This window comes from Sphaerodactylus townsendi, linkage group LG06, assembly GCF_021028975.2.
Source record: "Sphaerodactylus townsendi isolate TG3544 linkage group LG06, MPM_Stown_v2.3, whole genome shotgun sequence".
Taxonomy (NCBI): domain Eukaryota; kingdom Metazoa; phylum Chordata; class Lepidosauria; order Squamata; family Sphaerodactylidae; genus Sphaerodactylus; species Sphaerodactylus townsendi.
In genome coordinates this window covers 115,638,935-115,663,485 of record NC_059430.1, presented here as the reverse complement: position 1 = coordinate 115,663,485, position 24,551 = coordinate 115,638,935, and the positions used below count along the sequence as shown (strand labels likewise).

General features: G+C 48.2%; 1 protein-coding gene across 2 annotated transcripts in view; it reads right to left on the bottom strand.

The window, feature by feature from the left end:
• Positions 1–347: 347 nt before the first annotated feature.
• The window catches only part of ARHGAP33 (Rho GTPase activating protein 33), a 65,023-nt gene continuing 40,819 nt past the window's right edge, over positions 348–24,551 (bottom strand). For both annotated transcript variants that reach the window (XM_048500861.1, XM_048500862.1), the window contains 9 exons: positions 18,541–18,623; positions 18,276–18,383; positions 16,860–17,005; positions 12,966–13,155; positions 11,660–11,805; positions 6,081–6,155; positions 4,890–5,445; positions 560–566; positions 348–513 (listed from right to left, as the gene is read on the bottom strand). In XM_048500861.1, the coding sequence (XP_048356818.1) occupies positions 496–513; positions 560–566; positions 4,890–5,445; positions 6,081–6,155; positions 11,660–11,805; positions 12,966–13,155; positions 16,860–17,005; positions 18,276–18,383; positions 18,541–18,623 (1,329 nt within the window). In that variant the 3' untranslated portion in view covers positions 348–495. The remainder of the gene's footprint in view (positions 514–559; positions 567–4,889; positions 5,446–6,080; positions 6,156–11,659; positions 11,806–12,965; positions 13,156–16,859; positions 17,006–18,275; positions 18,384–18,540; positions 18,624–24,551) is intronic.

The following is a 24,551-nucleotide window of genomic DNA, read 5'->3' as shown; positions in this document are numbered from 1 at the left end:
CCTGTGCCTGACTAAGAATGCCAGCTAAATAAAGAGCTTAACATGGTTGCTTTTGACTGGAGTTTACTGGTTCATTACATCCACCACCTCCTCAGACTAACGTCAGGGCCATCCATCCCTGCCACAGCTCTTCAACCGGCCCCTGTCCCCTCACCTGGTTTCGGCCCTGGCGGTCACGGCAATGGCTGCCTGCGCTCCTGCCTCTGGCTTGACCGTGCAGCGATGCGGGACCTGTGCCCTTGGGACTGGGGCGTACCATGGAGTAGAGCGCCCGCGCTCCACTCGACAGCTCCCCTGCTTTGCACTCCAGGGAAAGCGAGCGTCGGAAGTGCGTCCGCGGTTCCCTCTTCCCGCGGCCGGCTTGTTGCTGCTGCTGCAGTACTGCCTGATGCGCGCTCTCGGCCAGCGCCAGCGCCATCATCCGAGCTGGGTTCTTGGGAGGAGGAGGCGGGGGGATATGCCGGAACACTGAAAGCTCACCGGGAGATGTGGGGATCACGTCGGCCTTTGGACCTGAATGGGGAGAGGGGAGAGAGAGCAAGATCAGGGCGGGTCCTACTGTGAGGATGCATGGAATCATATTCCCAGGCAACAATAAGAACATAAGAACAAGCCTGCTGGATCAGACCAGAGTCCATCTAGTCCGGCACTCTGCTACTCGCAGTGGCCCATCAGGTGCCTTTGGGAGCTCACATGTAGGATGTGAAAGCAATGGCCTTCTGCTGCTGCTGCTGCTCCTGAGCACCTGGTCTGCTAAGGCATTTGCAATCTCAGATCAAGGAGGATCAAGATTAATAGCCATAGATCGACTTCTCCTCCATAAATCTGTCCAAGCCCCTTTGAAAGCTATCCAGATTAGTGGCCATCACCACCTCCTGTGGCAGAATATTCCAAACACCAATCACACGTTGCGTGAAAAAATGTTTCCTTGTATTAGTCCTAATTCTTCCCCCCAGGTTTTCAATGAATGCCCCCTGGTTCTAGTATTGTGAGAAAGAGAGAAAAATTTCTCTCTGTCAACATTTTCTACCCTATGCATAATTTTATAGACTTCAATCATATCCCCCCCTCAGACGTCTCCTCTCCAAACCAAAGAGTCCCAAACGCTGCAGCCTCTCCTCATAAGGAAGGTGCTCCAGTCCCTCAATCATCCTCATTGCCCTTCTCTGCACTTTTTCTATCTCTTCAATATCCTTTTTGAGATGTGGCGACTAGAACTGAACACAGTACTCCCAAGTGCGGTCGCACCACGCCTTGGCATAAAGGCCCATGCTTGTTCAAATTATCCATTACAGAGTGTATCCCACCCTGTTCCTGCCTGAAGCCAGAGCTGGAAGCAACAGGAGTCTTAACCTGCCCCATCCATGTTCTAAAGATGCTTGGAGGGTGCCAGGAAAGATGTTGGCAGGCATTGTGATGCCCATGGGCACCATGTTGGGGATCACCACTGCATTAAGTCATTTCCCACTCATCATCATCATCATCATCATCATCATCGGCTTTATCAGCATAAAAATGTTAAATACAAAACTTTAAAATCAGCTAAACGAACACTGTCGTCTTCTCAACCTTGCAGCGAAGGCAAGAAATTTAGCGACTGTATTAGTAACAATTGGCTTTAAATCAGCCAATAAATCGATCACAATTGTTCCCACCATTGAGTTGCTAGATTTAGTTTCTCAGAGTATTAGCTCAGTTTTCCCAATGTTTGCATTCAGCAGCAGAGTGCACATGCCGGATGTTTCTGTCTCCTTCAAGGATCAAGGACAGAGTCTGTCTTTTGAGTGGGATTTTGTTAAATCCTCCCTGGAGGAGAGCGGAAGAGAATGTGTCCGTTCTGGCGAATGAAAAGGCATGTCGCTGTTGTGAGGAAATTAAATTATTAAGGTAAGGTAAAGGGCTACTGATCCGTAAGGTGGCAAATTGCCCAGCGACGGGGGAGGGGGAGCATACTCCTGATGCAAGGAATTTCAGCCTCTGTAATTCTATATCCAGCAATTGTCCCTTAATCATGTCTCTAACCCCCTCCTCAATATCTGCTCAAATGTCATGGAGCAGCCCAGGGAGGGACTGCTTTCGCTTTCGTAGCATGGACAGCAGTCACGGCCCTGGAGTTCTGCGGCTGGGAAAAGACTCCGGGACGGACAATGCGAACTGTCTGCTTCTTGTGTTTGGTTGGGGACAGAGGTGGGATCCAGCAGGTTCTCACAGGTTCCCGAGAGTAGGTTACTAATTATTTGTGTGTGCCGAGAGGGGGTTACTAATTGGTGATTTTGCCACGTAATTTTTGCCTTAGTTACGCCCCTCCTCTCAGCAGTAGCGCGCAGAACTTGAAGCAGTCTAGCAGGAGGTGCACCAGCGTGCGTGGCAGCCTGTGCCTGCATGCATTCGTTTCCCACCCAAGGACCAGCGCAGCGGCTGCATCCTTGCCACAGCCCCGCCAAGGAATGTCCCCCCCCCAAAATGCCTGGCCATGCTCCTGTCGTGCCCTGCCCAGCCCCATTGGCGCTACGCCACAGTTTAAATCCCACCACCATGGGAACCTGTTACTAAAATTTTTGGATCCCACCACTGGGTGGGGATCTTTGTTCTGGCTTCCGGTCCCCTCTCTCGGTGTTCCTGACACATCTTCAATAAAAGCCTTGAACCAATCAAGCGTTTTATTGTCTGAATGGGGACTCTGACATCACACCACCTAGGGTTGGATTAATTATCACGCTAAGAACTCCACAGAGCCAATTCCAGCAACCAGCCAGGTGTTGCACTGGTGGCTATGTGGAAGTAACCCTGTGCAAAAAAAAGGGCGGGGGCATGTCACTCCCTGCTACATGAAACCTCTGTAACTTAAAACAATGGTGATTGCAACGTTATGGAATGACAGGTGGAAAAAAAAGCTAAAATATTGCTGGTTTGGCTAGTGGGAAGGATAGAACAGTCTGTGTTGCAGTAGGGAGCTATAAATCTCTCACTGCCATCTCTGACCCATTTGCCCCTTAGCTAAAAACCAGAAGGACCTTTGTGCCAATGAATACAGTCTCTGGCCAGAGGGATGTACAGCTTCACAGCATAATAATTTTACAGCCTGGGATGGTAGACGTTTATTCAAACGTTATCTGCTTCAGGCAGATTCAGATGACCATCTAATCGTCCGCCAGCACCTGATGTGTATACAAATCTTCTTTATCACTTGGCAGAGTAATTCAGACACAGACACCGTGGCCAATCTGGGTGCCCAGCTATTAAATGAGCTGTATTTGATGAGCTTTATGGACCTTGTTATGGTCATTTCAAGCAGCACTCAAGTTCTGGTGTACTGGACTTTCAAATATTTTGGGACAGGCCAGCAAGTCATCCGCCTAGGATGCTCCCAAAAAGGTTACGATACGGGACTTAGATAATTTTGTTGTTTATCATTTTTATGCTAGACATCAAATGTCTGACCTTTCGTACTTTTTCACATTTTGCTTTTGAAACTCCACTTTTCAGTTTGCTGTGAAAACCACTTGGCTGTTTATTCTTGTCAACAGTTTAACATACTTGTCCTGAAAATTGTTATTGAAATGTTAGAGACCAACAAGGTTTTGGGGGTATAAAGGTCTGAGGGGCAAAGCTATCAGATATCTGACAAAGAAGCTTTGACTCTCAGAGACTTATATCCCAGAAAGCTTGCGGGTCACTAAGATCCTACTGAACCAGAATCTAGCTGTTCTACTGCAGACCAACACAACTATACTCTGTCTCACAAAAAGATGGGCTTAGCGGTGGGGATGAATCCTCCACCAGCCCAACATGACATCTTCTGTGTTGAAGCAATGTTGCACCTGAGTTCAAAATTTCCTGCCTGCAGCCCTGCTTTCCCCCCACCCCATCTGTTTGAAAGTCATTCAATGAAGTGTAAATGCTCTTGTCTCAAAGTAAATGCTCTTGTCTCAAAGTGCATGTTCAAAAATGCACAAAATGGTTTTGACAAAAGCAGTGCATAAAAATGAATGATAATTCTCATATTCTTTCGGGACTATATTATGATGCAGAAGCATACAATTTTCTGAACTGCCGAACTTCAATTTACTGCACTAGCATCTTTATCTGAGACAGGGTGTAATCTCTGAAATTATGTTAAGAGAAAGAAAGAAAGAGAGAGAGAGAGAGAGAGAGAGAGAGAGAGAGAGAGAGAGAGAGAGAGAGAGAGAGAAAGAAAGAAAGAAAGAAAGAAAGAAAGAAAGAAAGAAAGAAAGAAAGAAAGAAAGGGAGAGAGAGAGAGAAAGAAAGAAAGAAAGAAAGAAAGAAAGAAAGAAAGAAAGAAAGAAAGAAAGAAAGAAAGAAAGAAAGAAAGAAAGAAAGAAAGAAAGAAAGAAAGAAAGAAAGAAAGAAAGAAAGAAAGAAAGACAGGGAGAGAGAGAAAGAAAGAAAGAAAGAAAGAAAGAAAGAAAGAAAGAAAGAAAGAAAGAAAGAAAGAAAGAAAGAAAGAAAGAAAGAAAGAAAGAAAGAAAGAGAGAGAGAGAGAGAGAGAGAGAGAAAGAAGGAAAGAAAACCACATGTTTAGCACTAAGAGTTTGCAAAATATTTTTCTCACTCAAACTGTTTACCTCTTATCAGTTATCCTATAACCTATTTGATTTATTTATTAGATTTCAGTGTCACCCTCCAAAGCGCTCTGAGCAAGATGCCCTGCGGTCTCCCCTTCTGGGCCACCTCAGCTATGCTCACAATCAGAGTGGACTTCTCCAACCCCATCCATATACACACTGATGGACAAAGAAGGGGGTCTAACTCACGGACTGTGAGTTCAGAATGGCTGAAATGCAGCGTTCCTCCTTCACAGAATGCACGAGCTTATGCCCGTTCAAGAACAGTACGCTGCAAAGAACTTCCCTGGTACCCACCAGAGGCACCACACGGCCTCTTGCGCCTCATGCAGGAGCTTGCAGCGGACTTCCCGTTTGCAGCTGTCGCTGAGCTGCCCCCCAGCAGCACTCAGCAGCATGGAGATCATGTGCGGGGGCGAGGCATGCACAGCCAGCCCCTTGGCCTCGCCGCCAGCAAACATTTCCAGCACTTTGTTGGGCAGGGAGACGGGCAAAGGCTCCGATGTATCCTGGCCGATTGTAGGGGGAGAACTGGGCGAGAGGGCCCTGAGGGGGCTCGGGGTGCTGGAGTTGTCGGACAGCGAGGACCGCCGAGCGGGAGGGCTGCATTGGAAGGTCAGCGGGTCAAAGTCCAAGCCGCGGAGGCCGGGAGGACTCAGCTCAAGCTCCGAGTCCAGCTCCGAGTCAGCTTCCAGCCAGGAAGAACGGCGCCGTGCGATCATGTCCACTGGCCCGGCTGGGCCGTCCCCCCTGCCCGACACAGAGGAGCCCAGAGACGAGCATGAACGACATGGCTTCAGGGTGGGGAAGGCATCGCTGCTAGAGTGCGGGCGTCGCAGGCAGGGCAGCTTGGGGAGACCTAGGCCGAAGAGCCAAAGGCACACGGATAAATGACAGAGCCCTCCCGACAGTCTGTGTATTTGAGAGTACGAGGGACTTGCCCCACCACTTCCTCCCTCCCCACACCCGAGGCATATCAGGGGGGAATGCCGCCGAGGGACAACACCTGCCCTGCGCTCAGGGGCGGGGCGGCTTGGACGGGCACCGCAGCGGCAGGCTGGCTCCTGGGATGACCTGCTGCTGCAGCACCCATCAGAGCCGCCCCCTCCCAGCATCCCTGCAGGCCACCTCCTGCCCCCATGCCCTTGAACCGACGCCAGGCGTCCTGCTTCTGAGCCAGGTTGGCGCACATGGTAGGAGGGGGGTGGGGGTGATTCCCCCCCGCTGCCACCACTGTTGCGCCCAGGAGCATCTGACACCCCCTGTCCCCATTGCAGATACGCCACTGTCCCCACCCCTTTCATTTGAGGCTGGTGGAGACCATCACAAGCGGAGCAGTTGGGGAGGCAGTCACCCGCTGTGATTATACAGGCGACTTTTTGTGCAACTGATTCTTTTTACAGCGAAGTCACCATGAGGTTGCCAAAGCCTATACAAAAACAGATCTGCTCTTCCAAGCTCTCTCCTTCCCAGCTCCCAGCCCACAAGGTTTACCTGTCATGCTGGCTTGGGAGGTCAGGGACTCCTCACTCTTAGCTGACCTCAGGGTGACAGTCTCAGCTTGGCCCCCTAGGGCGAAAAAACAACAAGAGGCCAGGTTATTGTCAGCTCCCTGAAAAGGCCTCAGCTCACAATCTTCCACCTCGTTTCAAACTTCATTCACTCCGTGGTTCCACATGTCACACTGCCGGGAACTAATTTTCCAAGGGTAGGGGCCCCCGATTCAGACCGGGAACACAGCATGGGAGGATAAGGGCCTCCATCTTCTCTCGTTGCACCATTTTCATGACCTGAAATGGCCTCAGGTGTTTATTTGTCCTGAGGGGCTGGATGTGTGGTCAATCAGTACATATGCACCCATCCCTTCATGGGGCAAATAGCATCCCTGCCTGAGCCATTTCTCCCACAGTGCCGCAGCGTCATTCCGAATCAGGATCCAACACCTTTGGGAAATTAGTCCCCAACACGATCACTGCTGGACTGAAAATCAGGTCCAGGAACTCAGACCCAGTCCAGGAAAAAAAAATCTTGTCTAGCTTGTCTCGAAGTCTCTATATCCCAGCAACTTTATTATCTGCACTTGCAGCCATTATTTACACCATTATTTATTTACTTTTAAAAAACGTTTCTAGTCCCTATGGCTGCTCTAATAAGTTTAGAAGCACACAGGAATCGCTTGATTAGACCCGAGAAACCCAAAGGAGAGGCATCATTGCCATGTATACACTTCCATGGCCCTATAACTATTATAGCTATTAAATAGCCCTATGGCTATCAAGCAAGAAAAGGTTATACAAAATTGTGCACACGGAAGGCTCCTTTGATTTCTTTACTTCATTTATCAAGGACATGAATTGTGAATTTTTTACTCCTTGGTATAGATTTTATATTTCAGCCAGAAGAAACAAAATACCAATAAATACTTGACGAACTCTAGAACTTCTTTTAAAATGTACTTTGTCCTATAACTGGGAATCCCAGTGGTGATAGGGCGGGGTAAATATAGCGGTAGGCGGTGGCCTGTTGATAGAAGGCGGACGAGATACGGATATGCTCGTTCACCTTCTGACCTCCGACCTATCTCGAGGAACGAGGATGGTAGGGTTCAGGAACACTCCGCTTCGTCCCTCCGGTGTTGGTGGCTACCAGGTCCATCAATAATAAGACCGCCATACTCCGAGATTTTCTCGGGGTTCAGCAGGTGGACCTGGCTTGTGTCACCGAAACCTGGGTGCGTGAGGGCGAGACCGTTGCCTTAGGCGAGGTCGCGCCACCAGGTTTCGTGTGCCTCCACCAGTCACGAACCCGGGGCCGGGGGGGTGGAGTGGCAATGTTCATCCGTGATTCTATTCCCTTCAGGGCTGCCCCAGTCCCAGAGATTCCCGGCATGGAATGTGTCGGTCTTGAGTGGTTGGCCGTGGAGAGGTTGGCTGTTCTTCTGGTGTACCGGTCGCCTAGCGCGCCGGGAGACAGCCTGCCACGCCTGCTGGAGGTGGTGGCAGACTGGGCATTGCGGTTCCCTAGACTTATTGTCTTGGGCGTCCATGTCGACGCCGCCTCGTGTGCAGCGGCTGTGGACCTAGTGTCATCCATGGCGACGCTGGGCCTCTCCCTTGTAAATTCTGGCCCCACTCACGAAGCCGGCCATAGGCTGGACCTAGTCTTTGGGTTGGGGATTGATATGGTGTGCATTATCCTCTGCCGACAGAGTGCCATGGTCCGACCATTGCAGCCCTGAAGGTCCGAATTCGAACCTGCCACAACACGCCCGTCTAGAAGCCGTGAGCCAATTACTCACCATACAGCAGGAGACTTATGGATCCACTTGGTTTCCTAAGATACTCTGCGGAGTTCCTGAATTTTCGGTACACTCGATGAGCAGGTGGAGGACTGGAACTCCCGGCTCTCCGATGCCATCGAGGTTGTTGCCCCCCGGCGTCCTCTACGCCCCAGACCGGCCGAGCTCCGGTGGTATGCGGAGGAGCTTCATGAGATGAAGCCAGGCGCTTAGGCGACTAAGAAGCGAGTATGGAGGAAATCATTGGCGGAGCTGCGCTTGAGCATCTTATGGGACGTTTATGAAAGCCTATGAAGAGATGGCGTGAAGGAGGCTGAGTATTCTTCTCCTCCTCTCTCGCATCTAAGCTCACGCCCAACTGGGTAACATCGTACCATTCGGTCTTTAACCTCTTTATCGGAGAGGTTCTACAAACTATCAATTGGCTATTAGCTGTGAGGCATTTATGCCAGGCTTTTTTTTAGGTGAAGTCACGTCGGCTCCGCCATGACCTTCCTCCTACATTGGCTACAATGGAAGTGAGCTGGAAACTCGCTTGCGATCTTCTGGCCCTTGTTTGGCCCAGTTCTCCCTGCTCTCCAGAAGCCCGCGGTTGACAGGGCCCTGGCTGCTGGTGGAACTACCCTTGTCCCTCCCTGGATCCGTGCCCCTCCTGACTTATTAAAACCACCGGTACGGAGTTACGAGCCCATCTGTTGAATATCATCAATGGCTCCCTTGAGCAAGGAGGAACTTTCAGGATGGGTTGAAGGAGGCGATGGTCCATGCCCACTCTTGAAAAGACCATCGGTAGATCCGGGGGATCTGGCCAATTACCGCCCCGTCTCGAATCTTTCGTTTCTGGGGAAGGTAATTGAGAGAGTGGTGTTAGAGCGGCTTTCAGGAGGTTTCCCTGGATGACACATACGACTTTCGAGCCCCTTCCAGTCCGGCTTCCGTGCTGGGCATGGAATGAGAGACAGCTCTTCGCGCCGTCACAGAATGCGCTCCGATATGCAGCTTGACCGAGGCCCGGTTCAGGCGCTGCTGGTTTTGTTAGACCCACAGCAGCGTTTGATGTGCAATTAAGAATACGACCTTTTGGCCCCACCGCCTAGCCGTTTCCGGAGTGCGGGGCATTGTCCTTCAATGGATTGTCTCGTTCCTCCGGGACCGACGCCAACAAGTGTGAATGCGAGGGATCAAACCTCCCGGAAGTGCCCACTTCATTGTGGTGTACCCCAGGGGGAGCTAATATCCCCATTATTATTTAACGTCTATATGCGACTACTTGCTCAGCTGGTATGGAGCTTTGGACTGATCTGTCATCAGTTTGCTGACGACACTCAATGTTCTGTTGATGGAGGGGGGAGCTGTCACGGCCCCTGCAGCTCTACAGCAGCATTGTTTGGAAGCGGTTGCTGGTTGGATTTCGCGGCGGAGACAGGCTGAAACTGAATCCATCGAAGGCGGAGATCGCTTTGGCGAAACTGACGCGGGGAGAGGTGGAGGATTTTCCAGCCGCCCGAATGGGCCATTTTAGGCGCCCGGCTGCTCACCTCCGTCCGCAGTCTGCAGGGGTCCACCTGGATTCGTCTCTCTCAATGGAGACCCAGGTGGCCCCGCCTTGTAACTTTCGGACTGCCTTTTCCCGCAACCGATCGTCAGGCCAGGCGGCTGGCCCCGCTTCACCTCTCTCAGAAGCCGGACCTAGCCCACAGTGATCCGCATAGCGGTCACCTCCAGGTTGAGGACCTGATTGTAACTTCGCTCTCGCGGAGCGCTTCCCTTGCTTGGTTGATTTAGGAAACTGGAAACTGGTCCAGCATCTGAAACGGCACGCCTGCTCACAGGGGGCGCCTTTACGTGATCATATCAACCTGTGTTGCACCAGCTGCATTGGCTCCCAGCGACGTGGAATTCCGAATCATCTTCAAGGTGTGGGTTTTGACCTTGCCCCAAAGGGCCTTACGCTGACCTGGGACCCTCGTGCCACCTGAGAGACCACATTACCCCATATGCTCCTACTCGGCCTCTGCTGAAGGCAGAGGCGAATTTGCTGGTGGTTCCTGGCTCCCTCAATGATGCGGCTGGCCTCCACACGAAGGCCAGGACCTTTAGCGGCTTCCTTGGCTCCGGCCTGAGTGGAACACTCTCCCCTCCAGCTGTCCGGGCCCTGCGGGACCTTGAGTGAATTCCTGCCAGGGCCTGGGGTGAGACTGAGTTGTTCCGCCCGGGCCTTTGGAGGTGTCCAGTCGCTGAAGGTCGCTCCCGCCCCCCCTCCTTTAGCTTCGCTCCTTGGGCTTTTGTTCACTATTTTATACTTTATTTGTATATTTATTGCTATTTTAAGGAAGCGTTTGGCCGCTCCCTCTCTTTTTTGGGGGTAGTTTAAAGGAATTGGGCTACGGGACGCCATCACCATCATTACTATTGTTATTGTTTTTGTCCGCTGCTTAAATGGTTTTAATTGTTTTAATGGATTTTAGTGTATTTGGTCACTGTCGTGACCCTTGTTATGTTTTGTATACATAGTGTTGTATACCGCCCAGAGCCCCTTGGGGATTGGGCGGTTTATAAATTTAATAAATAAATAAATAAATAAATAAATAAATAAATAAATAAATAAATAAATAACTGAGAAGCTAAATGGTAGAAAAGGAAGGACAGTCTGTATGAAAACATTTATGGTATTTACTTCCTGGACTTGATCTTAATTACTTTGGTAAATTGTTTCCTCTGAAGACAAAATTCTAGTTCAAATTGTGCAGGGGTTTTGGTATAGATTTTATATTTCAGCCAGAAGAAACAAACACCCAGTGATAACAAAAAACAAATACAAAGAAGAAGAGTTTGGATTTACATCCCCCCTTTCTCTCCTGCAAGGAGACTCAAAGAGGTTTACAATTTCCTTTCCCTTCCTCCCCCCACCCCCACCCCCACAGCAAACACCCTGTGAGGTGGTGGGGCTGAGAGAGCTCTGAAGAACAGTGACTAGCCCAAGGTCACCCAGCTGGGATGTGTTGGAGTGCACAAGCTAATCTGGTTCCCCAGATAAGCCTCCACAGCTCAAATGGCAAGCGGGGAATCAAACCCGGTTCTCCAGATTAGAGTGCACCTGCTCTTAACCACCACATCACGCTGGCTCCAGAATGTCTTTCGAAATGCATATTGTCCTATAACTGGATAGTTGAATGGCAGAAAAGAAGAACAATTTGGATTTATACCCCTCCTTTCTCTCCAGTTTACAAACTCCTTCCCTTCCACTCCCCACAACAGACACCTTATGAGGTAGGTGAGGCTGAGAGAGTTCTGAGAGAACAGTGACTAGCCCAAGGTTACCCAGCAGGCTTCATGTGGAGGAGCGGGGAAACAAACCCAGTTCACCAGATAAGAGTCCACCACTCATATGGAGGAGCAGGAAACCAAACCCAGTTCTCCAGATTAGTGTCCATCGCTCTTAACTACGACACCACCCAGAAAAGACAATCTTTATGGCTTTTACTTCTTATCCTTGATGTTAATAACTTCCGTAAATTATTTTCTCGAAAGGCAAACTTCTAGTTCAAAATGTACGAGGAGTTCTACAATTCCCTTAAGTGAGTATTCAAGCAAATCAGTATTGAAGATTTCTGAACCACCTTGCTGTGGAATTTGCAAGGGCGGGAGGAAACACACAGACCCGTATCATATACCCTACGAGAGGGTAGCTACAGATCCATTATGGAACGAAAGAAGATAGCGTGGGAGCAGAGCAGTTTAAGACCACACGGTCAGCATCTGTCGGGCCTCTCACCTGGCAGAGGATCTCCAAGTCCAGAAAGCTCACCGAGCCGATGGGATTTCTTGCGGAATGTGACAGGTGCCTTACCAATGGCGAAGAATGCCTTCCAGCTTGGGCCCGAGGTCTTGCGAAGCCTCCCGTTGCTTTCTGCCTTTTGCCTGCAGGCAGGACACATGGGTCAGCCACGTACAAAACATCTCCAGCACCCTGGATTACAGACAACTACACGCTCCCTCCGAGGAAATTCAAATTGTCCCTTAAAGGGCACACTGTTGCTGCAGGTTAAAATCCAGCACCTCAGTTGATGAACTGGCTGCTAAAAGACCTTGCCCTGACTTTGATGGCCTAGGCTAGCCCGATCTCATCAGTCTGGGGAACGTAAGCAAGGTCTGCCCTGCTTAACACTTGGATGGGAGACGGCCAAGGATATACTATGCACAGCCAGGCCATGGAAACCCACCTGTTCATCTCCTGCCTTGAAAACCCAAAGGGGCCGCCTTAAGTTGGTTGAAACTTGAAAGCAACAAATTATTGACTATGCGGCTTTCCCCACTGACAGAGTTGAACTGGTTTCTACCTAGGTTCACCTCAGTGAATCCCCACTGCCACCGAGCTCAACATTGTTTTGTCTCAGCCTCCCCCCCCCCCCAGTTATGAACTACACTTTTCTGCCAGAACAAGGTCGATACCACTGCGATGCTTCGAAGTGGGGAAGCATCGAAACGACACCTCATCCGTTCAACCAATCACGAGCCACTTTTGTGGCATGCGCAGAATGGGAGAGTCGTGGCAGGCAGAAAGCGCAAGTAACTGTAAACTGTAAAAACTGTAAAAAAACAAAAGAATGCTCCCGTTTCCCGCCGTAACACAAGCGCCAATCACGATCGAGGGGCGAGACAGGCATCAAGATGATCCCGCCCACTTAACTCAGTTCCAGGGGGCCAACTCAGTTGCTGTGGGGACAGCCTGGAATCGCCCTCCACTGAAGGGAACCGAGTCGACCTTAGCTCCCTTCTGTAGTGGGGAAAGCCCCTATGTGTTCCTGCATTGCAGGGGGTTGGACTTGATGGCCCGTGGGGTCTCTTCCAACTCTGTGATTCAAAACAAAACAAATGAAAATGATCTTTATAAGGATTGTCTTGCTGGATCAGATTTGTGTAGTCCAGAGTCTCACTTTCAGCAACACCCAGCCCAATACCGTCAGGAGCTCCCACGGAGAGCAACGGTAGGGGTATTCTGTCCCCCCAATCCAGTTTGTGGCCTGGCTCGCTGCATGGAGGTTTATAGGGCCTAGTCTTACAGTCTCCACCCTTGTTACCTGGTGTCAGGTGATCCCAGTATGGAGGAGACTTTCCCCTGTGCCTGCAGATCGGTGGACTCGTCCCTGGCCTCAGGTTTGGTGATCTTGCACAGGGCTTGAGTGCGAGCCTGGGCCTCCTCCAGAGACAGCAGTCGGGTGGAAGGGCAGCTCACCAGTTGAGATTTGGGTCGGGGAAGGAAGCAACGTCCTGGTGGAGACAGGAAATTGGTGGTGCAGAGAAAAAGATGTTAGTAGGGTTGTGTATTCCTCCACCACAGAACTGAACATATGAGACCTTCTTTGTTGCAGAATGCTCTGCCTGGGTTCTAGAGTCTACCAGTAGGCAAAAGGCAAGTATAGGCCCATTACGAATAGAACTCTTACCCTGGGGCTCTTCAGGGGCTCTTCAGAGCACAGTGGGCTTGCAGAGGGGTCTCCTCGTGTTTTTCTATTTACATGTGAGGAGACATTCTCTGCTTGCCACAAAGCTATCTTGCTGATCTCAACGGGCCTCTGCAGCTTTTTCTAGTTCTCTTAACTCTGCCCATCAACTCTTCTTCAAGGCGCAGATCTAATCACCAGAATTGTTTAAGCCCTTTAAATTGTGTTTATATTACTATAGCTGTGACAGCAGGTATATCAATATTGTAGCTCCTTTCCCAACATAACCCACCCCCCCACAAGAAAGAGACAAAACCATTCCCTGGATCACATGCCACTGAAGAAGGGGACCCTTCCCCTGCACACACAGACATTCTCTCTCTCTCTCTCTCTCTCTCTCTCTCCCCCCCCCCCCTGCAACTGCTGCACCCAAGAATATTGTTTTAAATTACAGTCTTGTTTGAAATAAAGTTATAAAAAGCTGTCCCAATCATCAGAGAAGACAGAAACAGAGTGGGGGGAGGTGGGGGGGAGACCAAAAAAGACCCTGCTTGTGTTGTTACTTTGCAAAAGCCAAAGAGACAGGCTTGTTTTTAAAATAGGAGCTTGTTTGTTTTAAAAATGCCCTCCTGATCGTCTGAAAGGGCAGAAACAGAGCGGAGGAGGTGGGCTGGGGTAAAAAGAGACCCTGCTTGTGTTGTTCCTATAGATCAGGGGTGTCCAACTCTGGTGCTTCAGATGTTCATGAACCACAATTCCCATCAGCCCCTGCTGAAAGTGGTCTCTCTTGCTACAGGGAGAATATAAAGTGAAAGCGGGCCTTGAAGAAATACATCTGCACAAGAAACCTTGTATCGACGCACATTTGCTTCCATTGTGCAGCAGATGCCATGGTCATTCAACGGACTATAAATCCTCTTGTCTCAAAGTACCATGTTCGAGGATGCAAAAAGTAATGGTTTTGGCAGAGGCAGCATGTAAAAATGAATGATAATTCTCACATTCGTTCATGACTATATTCTAATGCAGAAGCATACAATTTTCTCCATCGCTGAATCTCTGCTGACCGTACTAACATCTTCAACTGAGACGAGTATAATCCAGTGGGAGAAATACATTATGGCAATACAAGCCGATGTTATGCTGGAATTCCTATATTATTGTGGTGGAGTTGAGAGTAAACAGATGGATGCTTAAACTTGGAGGTTCTTAAAGTGGCAGATTTGGCCAATCCAAAGGGCCAATCCAAACTATGCTTCCTCCATACACCCATGTGTGCAACTAAGTACTTCTGTTTCTGCCTTAACTTCTGGATTCTCAAGCGGTAGGTGTAGCAAGAGGTGCCTTAGAAGAGAAGATTTATACCACGCTTTTGGATTTATACCACGCTTTCCTTGACTGTAAGGAGTCTCAAAGTGGCTAACAATTGCCTTCCCTTCCTATCGCCACAACAAAACATCATGTGAGGTAGGTGAGGCTGAGAGAGCTCAGAGAGAGCTAAGTAGACCAAGGTCACCCTTGCGTAGGTTTCACGTGTAGGGAAACAAACTCGGTTCTCCAGATTAGAGTCCTCTACTCAAATAGAGGAGTGGGGAATCAAACCTGGTTCTCCAGATTAGAGTCCACCTGCTCTTAACCACCATACCACGTTGGCTCCATCCAGTGGTGGCGAACCTTTGGCACTCCAGATGTTATGGACTACAATTCCCATCAGCCCCTGCCAGCATAGCCAATTGGCCATGCTGGCAGGGGCTGATGGGAATTGTAGTCCATAACATCTGGAGTGCCAAAGGTTCGCCATCACGGATATAGGCTGATATACCTCTGGTGAAAATTTTTGGAGTAATGGGGCAGAGGCAGTGTAACTTCCAGATTTAATCTATTGCAATGTTTTCCATGTAGAGCTGCCTTTGAGAAACTCTTAGAAACGGCACTTCTTTGATTACAGGAAAGGGCTTGTCTAAATTAATTGATTAACAGGAAACCCCTGATGGTCTTTTTGCTTAAAATGGAAAAAAATTGAACTTGACGATTTGTAGGTCTGAGGACTAGGAGAATAGGAAAATTTATGTACTAGAGAAAAGTGTGAACCCAATTTGATTAGGAATCATCAACAAGATCTAACTGAATTATACTTTCCCACACAATTAGAGAGCAAGCGATAAACTTTTAATTGTGTCTACATCTGGCACAGAAGAAATCAGGGTTGCTACACTGGGGCCCCTTCCGCACATGCCGAATAATGCACTTTCAATCCACTTTCACAATCGTTTGCAAGTGGATTTAGCTATTCCACACAGTAAAATCCAGCTGCAAAGTGCATTGAAAGTGGATTGAAAGTGCATTATTCGGCGTGTGCGGAAGGGGCCAAAGAAGATGGGATCCAGCAGGTTCTCACCAGTTCCCGAGAGTGGGTTACTAATTATTTGTGTGTGCCGAGAGGGGGGGTTACTAATGGGGTCTGCTTCTTCCTGTTAGAAATTCCATTAGGTCCAAAAAATCATAAAAGTCCTGTTGTTTCCTATGTGGCTGGTTAGCTGAAGGTGCAGAAAACGTGGGATAATTCTCCCTGTTGGGCTGTTTTAAAAAACATGTTTTAGAAATATGGTGAAAGTTCCTTTGTTTAAGGAAAGTATCCCTTCTTTTGATTTCTCAGAAACAAAATTAAGTGCATTTAGAAAGTATTAAGTATTTGACAGGCAGTCAATTAGAGTGGAGAGAAGCGTAGTTGGTTCTGTTGGCAGTGAGACTCGATATAGGACTTGCTAAGTAATGAAGTTTTAAATTATGGACAGAAAGATACCAGCTGGAAACTAGGAACTTTTTTTTACAGTAAGAGTTTTTTACAGTAACAGAGAAATTATTAATGCCCTCGCCTGAATGCCCACCCATGCCCCAGACATTGTGCCCTTACACTTGCCTCAAGCTGTGCCCCGCCCAGCCCCACTGGCGCTATGCCACTGTTTGAATCCCACCACCATGGGAACCTGTTACTAAAATTTTTGGATCCCACCACTGCAGGCAACGGCAAACCACCTCAACCTTTCTTGCCTTGAAAACCCGACGGCATCACCACAAGTCAGCTGCAACTGGACACCACCAAGCATATAAACAACTTCAGAGACTAATGCGGATACATATATTTTTTTCTGAAATCCTCCCGGGAGTCTGCCAACACTGTGACAAGACTTCACTGCTATCTTCTTGCCACACACACACACACACACACACATCACAGGAATATATGGGACTCAAAAGAGACTTCTTCATGCTTGCTGCAGCACAGGGCTAGCAATTACAGAAGACTGTCTCCTAATAAAGTCCCTTGGCTGAATTCCCAGTGGCCAATTTTGTCAGAATTGGACATTCTGTGCCAAGAAAAAGAATGTTCATGGCTCTTCGCCTGAGGTAGAGGGAAGAGACATCTACAGCTATAACAGAAATGTAAGTCGAGAATTCTGGCTTTTGTAGGAAGGTGCTGGGGGAGCAGAATTCTTTGCACCCTGACAGAAATACGGTTTGGTGAGGTACCTGCACTGTCCTTTCCGACAGAGGTGAAGGTGTCGCTGAAGAGAACCTGAACGTTGTTGAGAAGAAACTCGACCACAAGGGACTGAACCCGGACTTCCTGGAAGGCATCGGCGCCACACTGCGCTACGGACTCTAGAGCCATTGAACTGCCGTGAAAAAGGGGAGGAGCAATTATGAGGCAGCCTGAAATTTCAAAGACTCAAGGACGGTCTGTGAAGGGCACAAGCACACATATGGGCTTCTGATCTGTAAGGGGTGTGGTACAGACCTGACGCACCTAGGTTAAATATGGAAGTAAGGCCAGGACACCAAATTATTAGATCATGATGAACACTGGAGGCATTGGGTTGGTGTGGCAAAATTGGCATTGGGTTGGTGTGGCAAAAACTCCTAGGTATTATGGGTAGGGTCAGGAACAGAGTAATGGAGGGATGGACAGGGATAAAGGCTCGTAAGAATCCCAGAGTAGAACATCAGGGACAAGTCAAACAGCATCATTTCTAAGGAACAAAACTGGGGGGAAGAATGACTAATTTATTTACTTGATGTACATGCCATCTTTCTCCCTGATGGGGACCCATGGCAGCTTACATCATTCCCCTTGCCTCCATTTTATCCTCACAACAATCCTGTGAGGTAGGTTAAGCAGAGTGGGGATTTGAACGCAGATCATAGTCCAGCACCCTAATCGCTACATCAGGGATGGCGAACCTTTTTGAGACAGAGTGCCCAAATTGCAACCCAAACCCCACTTATTTATCGCAAAGTGCCAACCTGGCAATTTAACGTGAATGATGAGGTTTAGTTTAGAAAAAAAACGGTTGGCTCCCTCTTCCTCCGCCCCACCTGCTTGAGTATGGGCCAGCCTGCTCTAGCCTCCAGCAAGTCCTGCGTGCACCACTCTGTGTCTCTCCAGCATCTCTGCCTCCTCTGCCGCCCCCCCCCTCGGGCAGCAGCCACCCGGAGCACAGGCACCAGGCCCACCAGCCAAGTCCTCCCTGCTCACCGCAGTGTGCGAACATTGTGCTCAGCGGCCCAGGCCAGCCTAGATGTGCGTGTGTGTGTGGGGGGGGTGTGCTTCCGCTCCCCACATGACAAACTCTGTGCGTGTGCCCACAGAGAAGGCTCCGAGTGCCACCTCTGGCACCCGTGCCATAGGTTCGCCATCACTGCACTACATCATGCCAGCTCTCTCGGGAAGTTGAGTTAAGTCCAGGAGCTATAGATCTATCGGATGGCAGAAGAAAGGTTGAGTTTCCTGCCCCAGAGGATTGTTGGTAAGGACTGGGGTTAGCACCGGGAAAAGGCCAGGGAAGCACAAGTATGGTTTCGCAAACAGCACAGTGAAGAGCCGGAGAGGGTGCCAGGCAGTGTCTTGGCAGCATAGGGAAGGCATAGTGCGTCTGGGCGTCTCACCGCAGCAGGTTGGGTGCCCAAACGATGGCTAAGTTGCGGATATGCATGCTGGTGTTTTGACTGTGCATAGCCATGCGGGCCAGGTGCCGGAGCAGGAATTCCAGGGTCCTGTTGGGACAGAGCAGAAGCGGCTACTGCTACAGCTTGCGTCCATGAGCCTCCCTCGCAGCCCACCCTGTGGCCCCGTTCCCACCTCCCAACACTTCTCTGCCCACGCTGCCCACTTTTCAGGGCTACCTTTAGAGACATCTCACACAATCTGTACCTGTAGTGTGGTGGAGGCAGCTGCTGAATGACGTCGTGGACGCGTACCAAGCGCTCCTCATTCCCAGAGACGGACACAGCCTCCTGCAAGGATGGGGGACAAAAGAAGGGAAAGGGGAGGTCAGTTCGGTAACAAGGCTTTGGGTGGGTTAGGGCCCTATCAGTTTTACAAATAGGTGGCTTCTTGAAAGTACAAAAAGTGCCATTCTTCCAGTCTATACCTCGATACAGACTCAAGAGTCAAGCTGTAAACATCAATTTTCAGTCCCATTAAGAACAATAGGACTGTCTAGCTCAGTGGTTCTTCAACTTTTTGCTGTCGTACCTCCCTTGGGAAAGATCTTGTGACCGACATCTCCCGTGAATGTGGCCTAAACTTTAGGCAGGGTGAGTTTGCATTTTTTCGCACACTTTTTTTGCATCCAGAGCCTAAAATTTAGGCAAGCCACAAAACGCAAGCAATGAAACAGTTTTGTGGAAATGTATTTTGTGCATTTTACGAATGTAAAATAGGGATAAAACAATTTGAAGTTGAGAAGCCACTCAGACCTCCCCTGGAGTCTGTCCACACACCCCAAGGGAAGCACACCTCGCAGACTGAGAACGCCAGGTCTGTCTGAACTAAGCAGAAGGGGCACCTAGCTCAGAATCCTATCTCTGACTACAGCCAATCAGATGCTTTGAAAGGCTTGTGAGACATAAAGAGAAACTTGACCCTGTTTCCAGAGTAATTCATCTGTTGCTTCCGGACAGTGATTTATCTGTTACTTCCAGACAGCCATTTATCTGTTCCATTCTAGCAGCCTGATCCCAAGTACGGTATGCTTATTCAGTAGAAACATCCGCTGACTCCAACATCCAACTTCCTCCCACTCTAGTTATTGCGAGTAAGGATTAGCCTTAGTTGCCCCAGTCAGGGGTCTGCAACCTGCGGCTCTCCAGATGTTCATGGACTACAATTCCCATCAGCCCCTGCCAGCACTGGCATTGGTCAATTGGCCATGCTGGCAGGGGCTGATGGGATTTGTAGCCCATGAACATCTGGAGAGCTGCAGGTTGTAGACCCCTGCCCCAGGTAATAGCTACGGATCAACCTTCTTCCTCGAATTCAATTAATCCCTTTTGAACGCCATCAGTATAACTGAGATCTCCCGTCCACTGACGAGAGACTCTTCCCTCCACCTGCTTGGGCCCAAAAAGGGGCCAAATCAGTCTCAGGCATCACAAAAAAGTAACCTGGGTTGCACATTCTTCCTGGGTTCCAGTACAATCGTGCTAGAACAAGCCCACCTGATTTCAGAAAAGCAAAGGAAGTCATGCAAAGTTCACTGGCATTTCAAAAAAATGGTGATCACAGCAGAGGTTGGAAGCCAAAGCCAGAACAGGATGCAATTCTTCCCCTTTTGTGTCAAGTCGACAGGAATCATGCCAAACAGCAGCCAGTTCACTTGAGCACAGGCAAGACTCATCCGCATCTCCTACTTCCTGCCCGACCAACGGTCAGTGTGGCCAATCCAAGAGCCATAAGTCAGCAGGCGAGTGGGAACGTTTTCTCTCTTCAGCGCCAAAAAATGGCGAACCGAAGCTGAAGGGAGAGAAGTAAAATAATGGGGTTGGGAGGCGGGGCAGGATGGAGAAAGCAGAGAGAGTGCCCTTCAGCAGGGATGCAGGTTGAATGCAAGCAGGGGTAAAATGTGCTTAGGGAAAGAAAGGCCGGGTGTCCCTTCAATGCTGCCTCAGTAGTGTCTTTAACTTCCTGGTGGTCATTGTTTATGGTACACTGGGAGACATGGTGAAGATTTTTTTAGGCCTGCATTTGATTACTGTATATACTTGTGTATAAGCCGACTTTTTCAGCATATTTTTAATGCTGAAAAAGCCCCCCTCAGCTTATACTTGGGTCAGCTTATACTCAAGTATATACGGGTCGGCTTATATGCAAGTACATACAGGTTGGCTGATAAATAGGGCTTATATATTGGCAAAGTCTTCTCAAGTTACTTTGGCCGTTATTCCAGGTGGGTTTACAGAGCTAGTTTACTGTTTTTCTTTGAAATAAATATTCAAAAACATTTAACCTACTGATGCCTCAATTAATGTAATTTTATTGGTATCTATTTTTATTTTTGAAATTTACCAGTAGCTGCTTCATTTTCCACACTAGGCTTATACTTGAGTCAATAAGCTTCCCAGTTTTTTTGTGGTAAAATTAGGTGCCTCGGCTTATAATCGGGTCGGCTTATACTAAAGTATATACAGAAATTTACTAACAATCCTAAACTGTAATTTTAAATTTTGTTCCTTTCAATGGATTTTATTCGAGGTGTGTTATCTATTTTGCAAGCCGCCTTGACCTCCATGCGGAAGAAAGGTGGGTAATAAATGTTTCAAAGGAACAAGTAAAAACAAATAAAAGTTCACCAGATACTCATGCTGGATTCAGAAAAAGAAGAGGCGCTAGAGAATTTATTGCAATATACCGTGGTTAATGGAGCATACGAGAGAATTTCTGAAGAAAATCAATTGGTGTTTCATGGATTACTGCAAAGCTTTTGAACGTATGGATCATGAAAAGCTATGATTGGTATTAAAAGAAATGGGTTTGCCACAGCATCCAACTGTTCTGATGTGCAACCCATAATCTAGACAAGAAGGTACTGTTAGAACATGAAGAAAGTGAATGGTTTTCAATTGCTAAAAGTCTCAGCAAAGATATATTTTATGTACTGTCTAAGGCCAGCCACAGAGGCAGGCGAAACGTCAGGAGAAAATGCTACTGGAACTCGGCCATACAGCCCGGTAACCCCACAACACCCCAGGTATATTTTATTTTCCTTTCTGTTTAATCCATTTGCGGAATACATTATAAGGAGAGATGGATTAAATTTAGATGACGGTAGAGTGAAAATTTGGAGAAGGAACATCAGCAATTTGAGATATAGAAGAAGAAGAAGAGTTTGGATTTATATCCCCCCTTTCTCTCCTGCAGGAGACTCAAAGGGGCTTACAATCTCCTTGCCCTTTCCCCCTCACAACAAACACCCTGTGAGGTAGGTGGGGCTGAGAGAGCTCCGAGAAGCTGTGACTAGCCCAAGGTCACCCAGCTGGCGTGTGTAGGAGTGTACAGGCTAATCTGAATTCCTCAGATAAGCCTCCACAACTCAAGCGGCAGAGCGGGAATCACACCCGGTTCCTCCAGATTAGATACACGAGCTCTTAACCTCCTACGCAACTGCTGCTCCTATATACAGATAACACCACACTATCCTCAGAAAATAGTGAAGAAGGATGACAGTTGAACATTGAAAGGACAAAAATAATGACTACAGGAGAATTGTACACCTTTAAGGTTGATGATAAAGAAACTGAATTTGTTATAGATATTCTATTCCTCAATTTCATCATCAACCGAAAGGGAGACTGCAACCAAGAAATTAGAAGGAGATTGAGATGGGAAAGGGCAGCCATGAAGAAGCTAGAAAAAATTCTTAAGTATAAGGGTGTGTTACTGGCAAGATAATCCATACCATAGTATTCCCCATTACCTAGCATGAAAGACAGACAATGAAGACATCTGTGTGTGTGTGTGTGTGTCTAGAAGAAAAGTGTAGGAATTCAGGTTGAAATGTAAGGAGTTGGAAGATATTATGGATACCATGTGGAAGCCTTGAAAAAAAGATTAAGAAGCGGAATTTTTAGGTTAAAAATCAGAAGCCCACTGAACTTCCTCCGTGGAAGCTGTGAGAAATGAGCTGGAACTAGAGAGCTATTGTCCTCTGAGAAGTCAAGAGTCACTAGAAAAGACAATAATGCTAGGAAAAGCAGAAAACAGCAGGGAGAGGGGAAAAACACTATGAGAGGAATTGATTCAATCAAAAAAGTCACACACCCCAAGTTGAAAGGATCCTGAGTGGAGGCTGTGCTAAACAATAGTGGATGTTTTTGGGAGGGAACATTAATGGCAATGTATCGGATGCGTACTTTAAGTCAGAAGCAACCTGAGGGCACATAATCCATATACAAATATTGCATTTTTTAAAAAAAGATGCTCACTTTTTCCTCTCAGACAAGCTTTAAGGTGCGTTCCCATGTACGGCTGCATCCAGAAATCAGACCTCTCAAGAAATAATAATCTAGACATTAGTCGGTTAGAGGCTTTCACGCAGCCGGAATCACTTAGGTGCTGTGTGTGGTTTCCGAGGGCTGTATGGCCGATGTTCCTAGCACGCATTCTCTCCTAACGTTTAAGCTAGCCTGCATCTGTGGCTGGCATCTTCAGAGGATCCTCTGAAGATGCCAGCCACAGATGCAGGCGAAACGTCAGGAGAGAATGCTGCTAGAACACGGCCATACAGCCCGGAAACCACACAGCACCCAAATAATCTAGGCAGTTTCCTGAATGGCCTTATACTTACAGTGGTTAAGAGAAGGTGCACTCTAATCTGGAGAACCGGGTTTAATTTCCCGCTCTGCCACTTGAGCTGTGGAGGCTTATCTGGTTAACCAGATTAGCTTGTGCACTCCAACACATGCCAGGTGGGTGACCTTGGGCTAGTCACAGCTATTTAGAGCTCTCTCAGCCCCACCAACCTCCCAGGGTGTTTGTTGTGAGGGGGGAAGGGCAAGGAGATTGTCAGCCCCTTTGAGTCTCCTCCAGGAGAGAAAGCGGGGGGGGGGGGGGGGGTATAAATCCAAACTCTTCTTCTTCTTCTGTCTGGCCTGCCTCAAAAGGTTGCTGTCAAAATAAAACGGAGGGGAGGGAAACTGTAAGCTGCTTTGGGATCCCATGGGGCTGCAAGGTTTGCTTATTTGCCAGGATTATTGGATTTGAATGTCTGTGTTGTGTGAAGTTTAATTTCCCGCTCTGCCACTTGAGCTGTGGAAGGTTATCTGGTTAACCAGATTAGCTTGTGCACTCCAACACATGCCAGGTGGGTGACCTTGGGCTAGTCACAGCTCTTTGGAGCTCTCTCAGCCCCACCAACCTCACAGGGTGTTTGTTTTGGAGGGGGAACGAAAGGAGATTGTAAGCCCCTTTGAGTCTCCTTACAGGAGAGAAGGGGGGGCATGAATCCAAACTCTTCTACAGAGAGAGAAAAGGGGAGGGGGAAAATCTTGCCGGCAATTTTCTGTCCTATGGGCCCACCTTTCAGTATTCTGGCCAATAAGTCCATAGGGACCATCATGATTGACACTAGCGAGAAGCCCTGATGTCCTATTGCATTGCTTTCCACTCAGTGAAAGAGAAGGGGGCGGGTTTTTCATACTTCCTTTGTCAATTACAGCAACTGTTTTTCTCCAGGAAGGAACGTTCATATTTTTTGTCAGGCCTGCGAGCGAATCTGGGGGCATGTGGTAGCTAAACGGATAATTTTATGCTAATGATTTAACAGGAAGCTGCCATGTTTTATGTACTCTGACTGATGGTGCCACCCTACAGGTCTTATGCACAGAAAGATATGTCCTATCTTCTACACTCTGTTCCACAGAAAAATGATAGTAGGGTTGTATATTCCTCTGCCACAGAACAAGGTACACCAGACCTTTGCTGTAGAATGCTCCACCTGGGTGTTAGTGCCTACCTAGCCCTGCTCCATTTGAAAGCAAAAATTTGAAAGTAAAATATATATCTTGACATAAATGCTCTTGTATCAAAGTACCATCTTCAATAATGCATAAAATAATGGTTTTGGCAAAGGTGGTGTTTAAAAATGAATGATAATTCTCATATTCGGTTGGGACTATATTCTGATGTGGAAGCATACCACTTTCTCAACCGACCAAACTATCATCTTTCTGTGAAACAGAGTATACCTACTTCAATCAGTGACTAAAGGGACAGAGTACAGGATCTTCTACAAGCAAATTGTGAGAACTACTACTTCGCCACACCCTCCGCTCCGTCTTATACTGAATCGGGCTGTTCATCCATCAAGGTCAGCATTATTTACTCAGGCTGGCAGTGGCTCTCCAGGGCCTCGGTCAGAACTGTCTTTCACACCGCCTACTGCC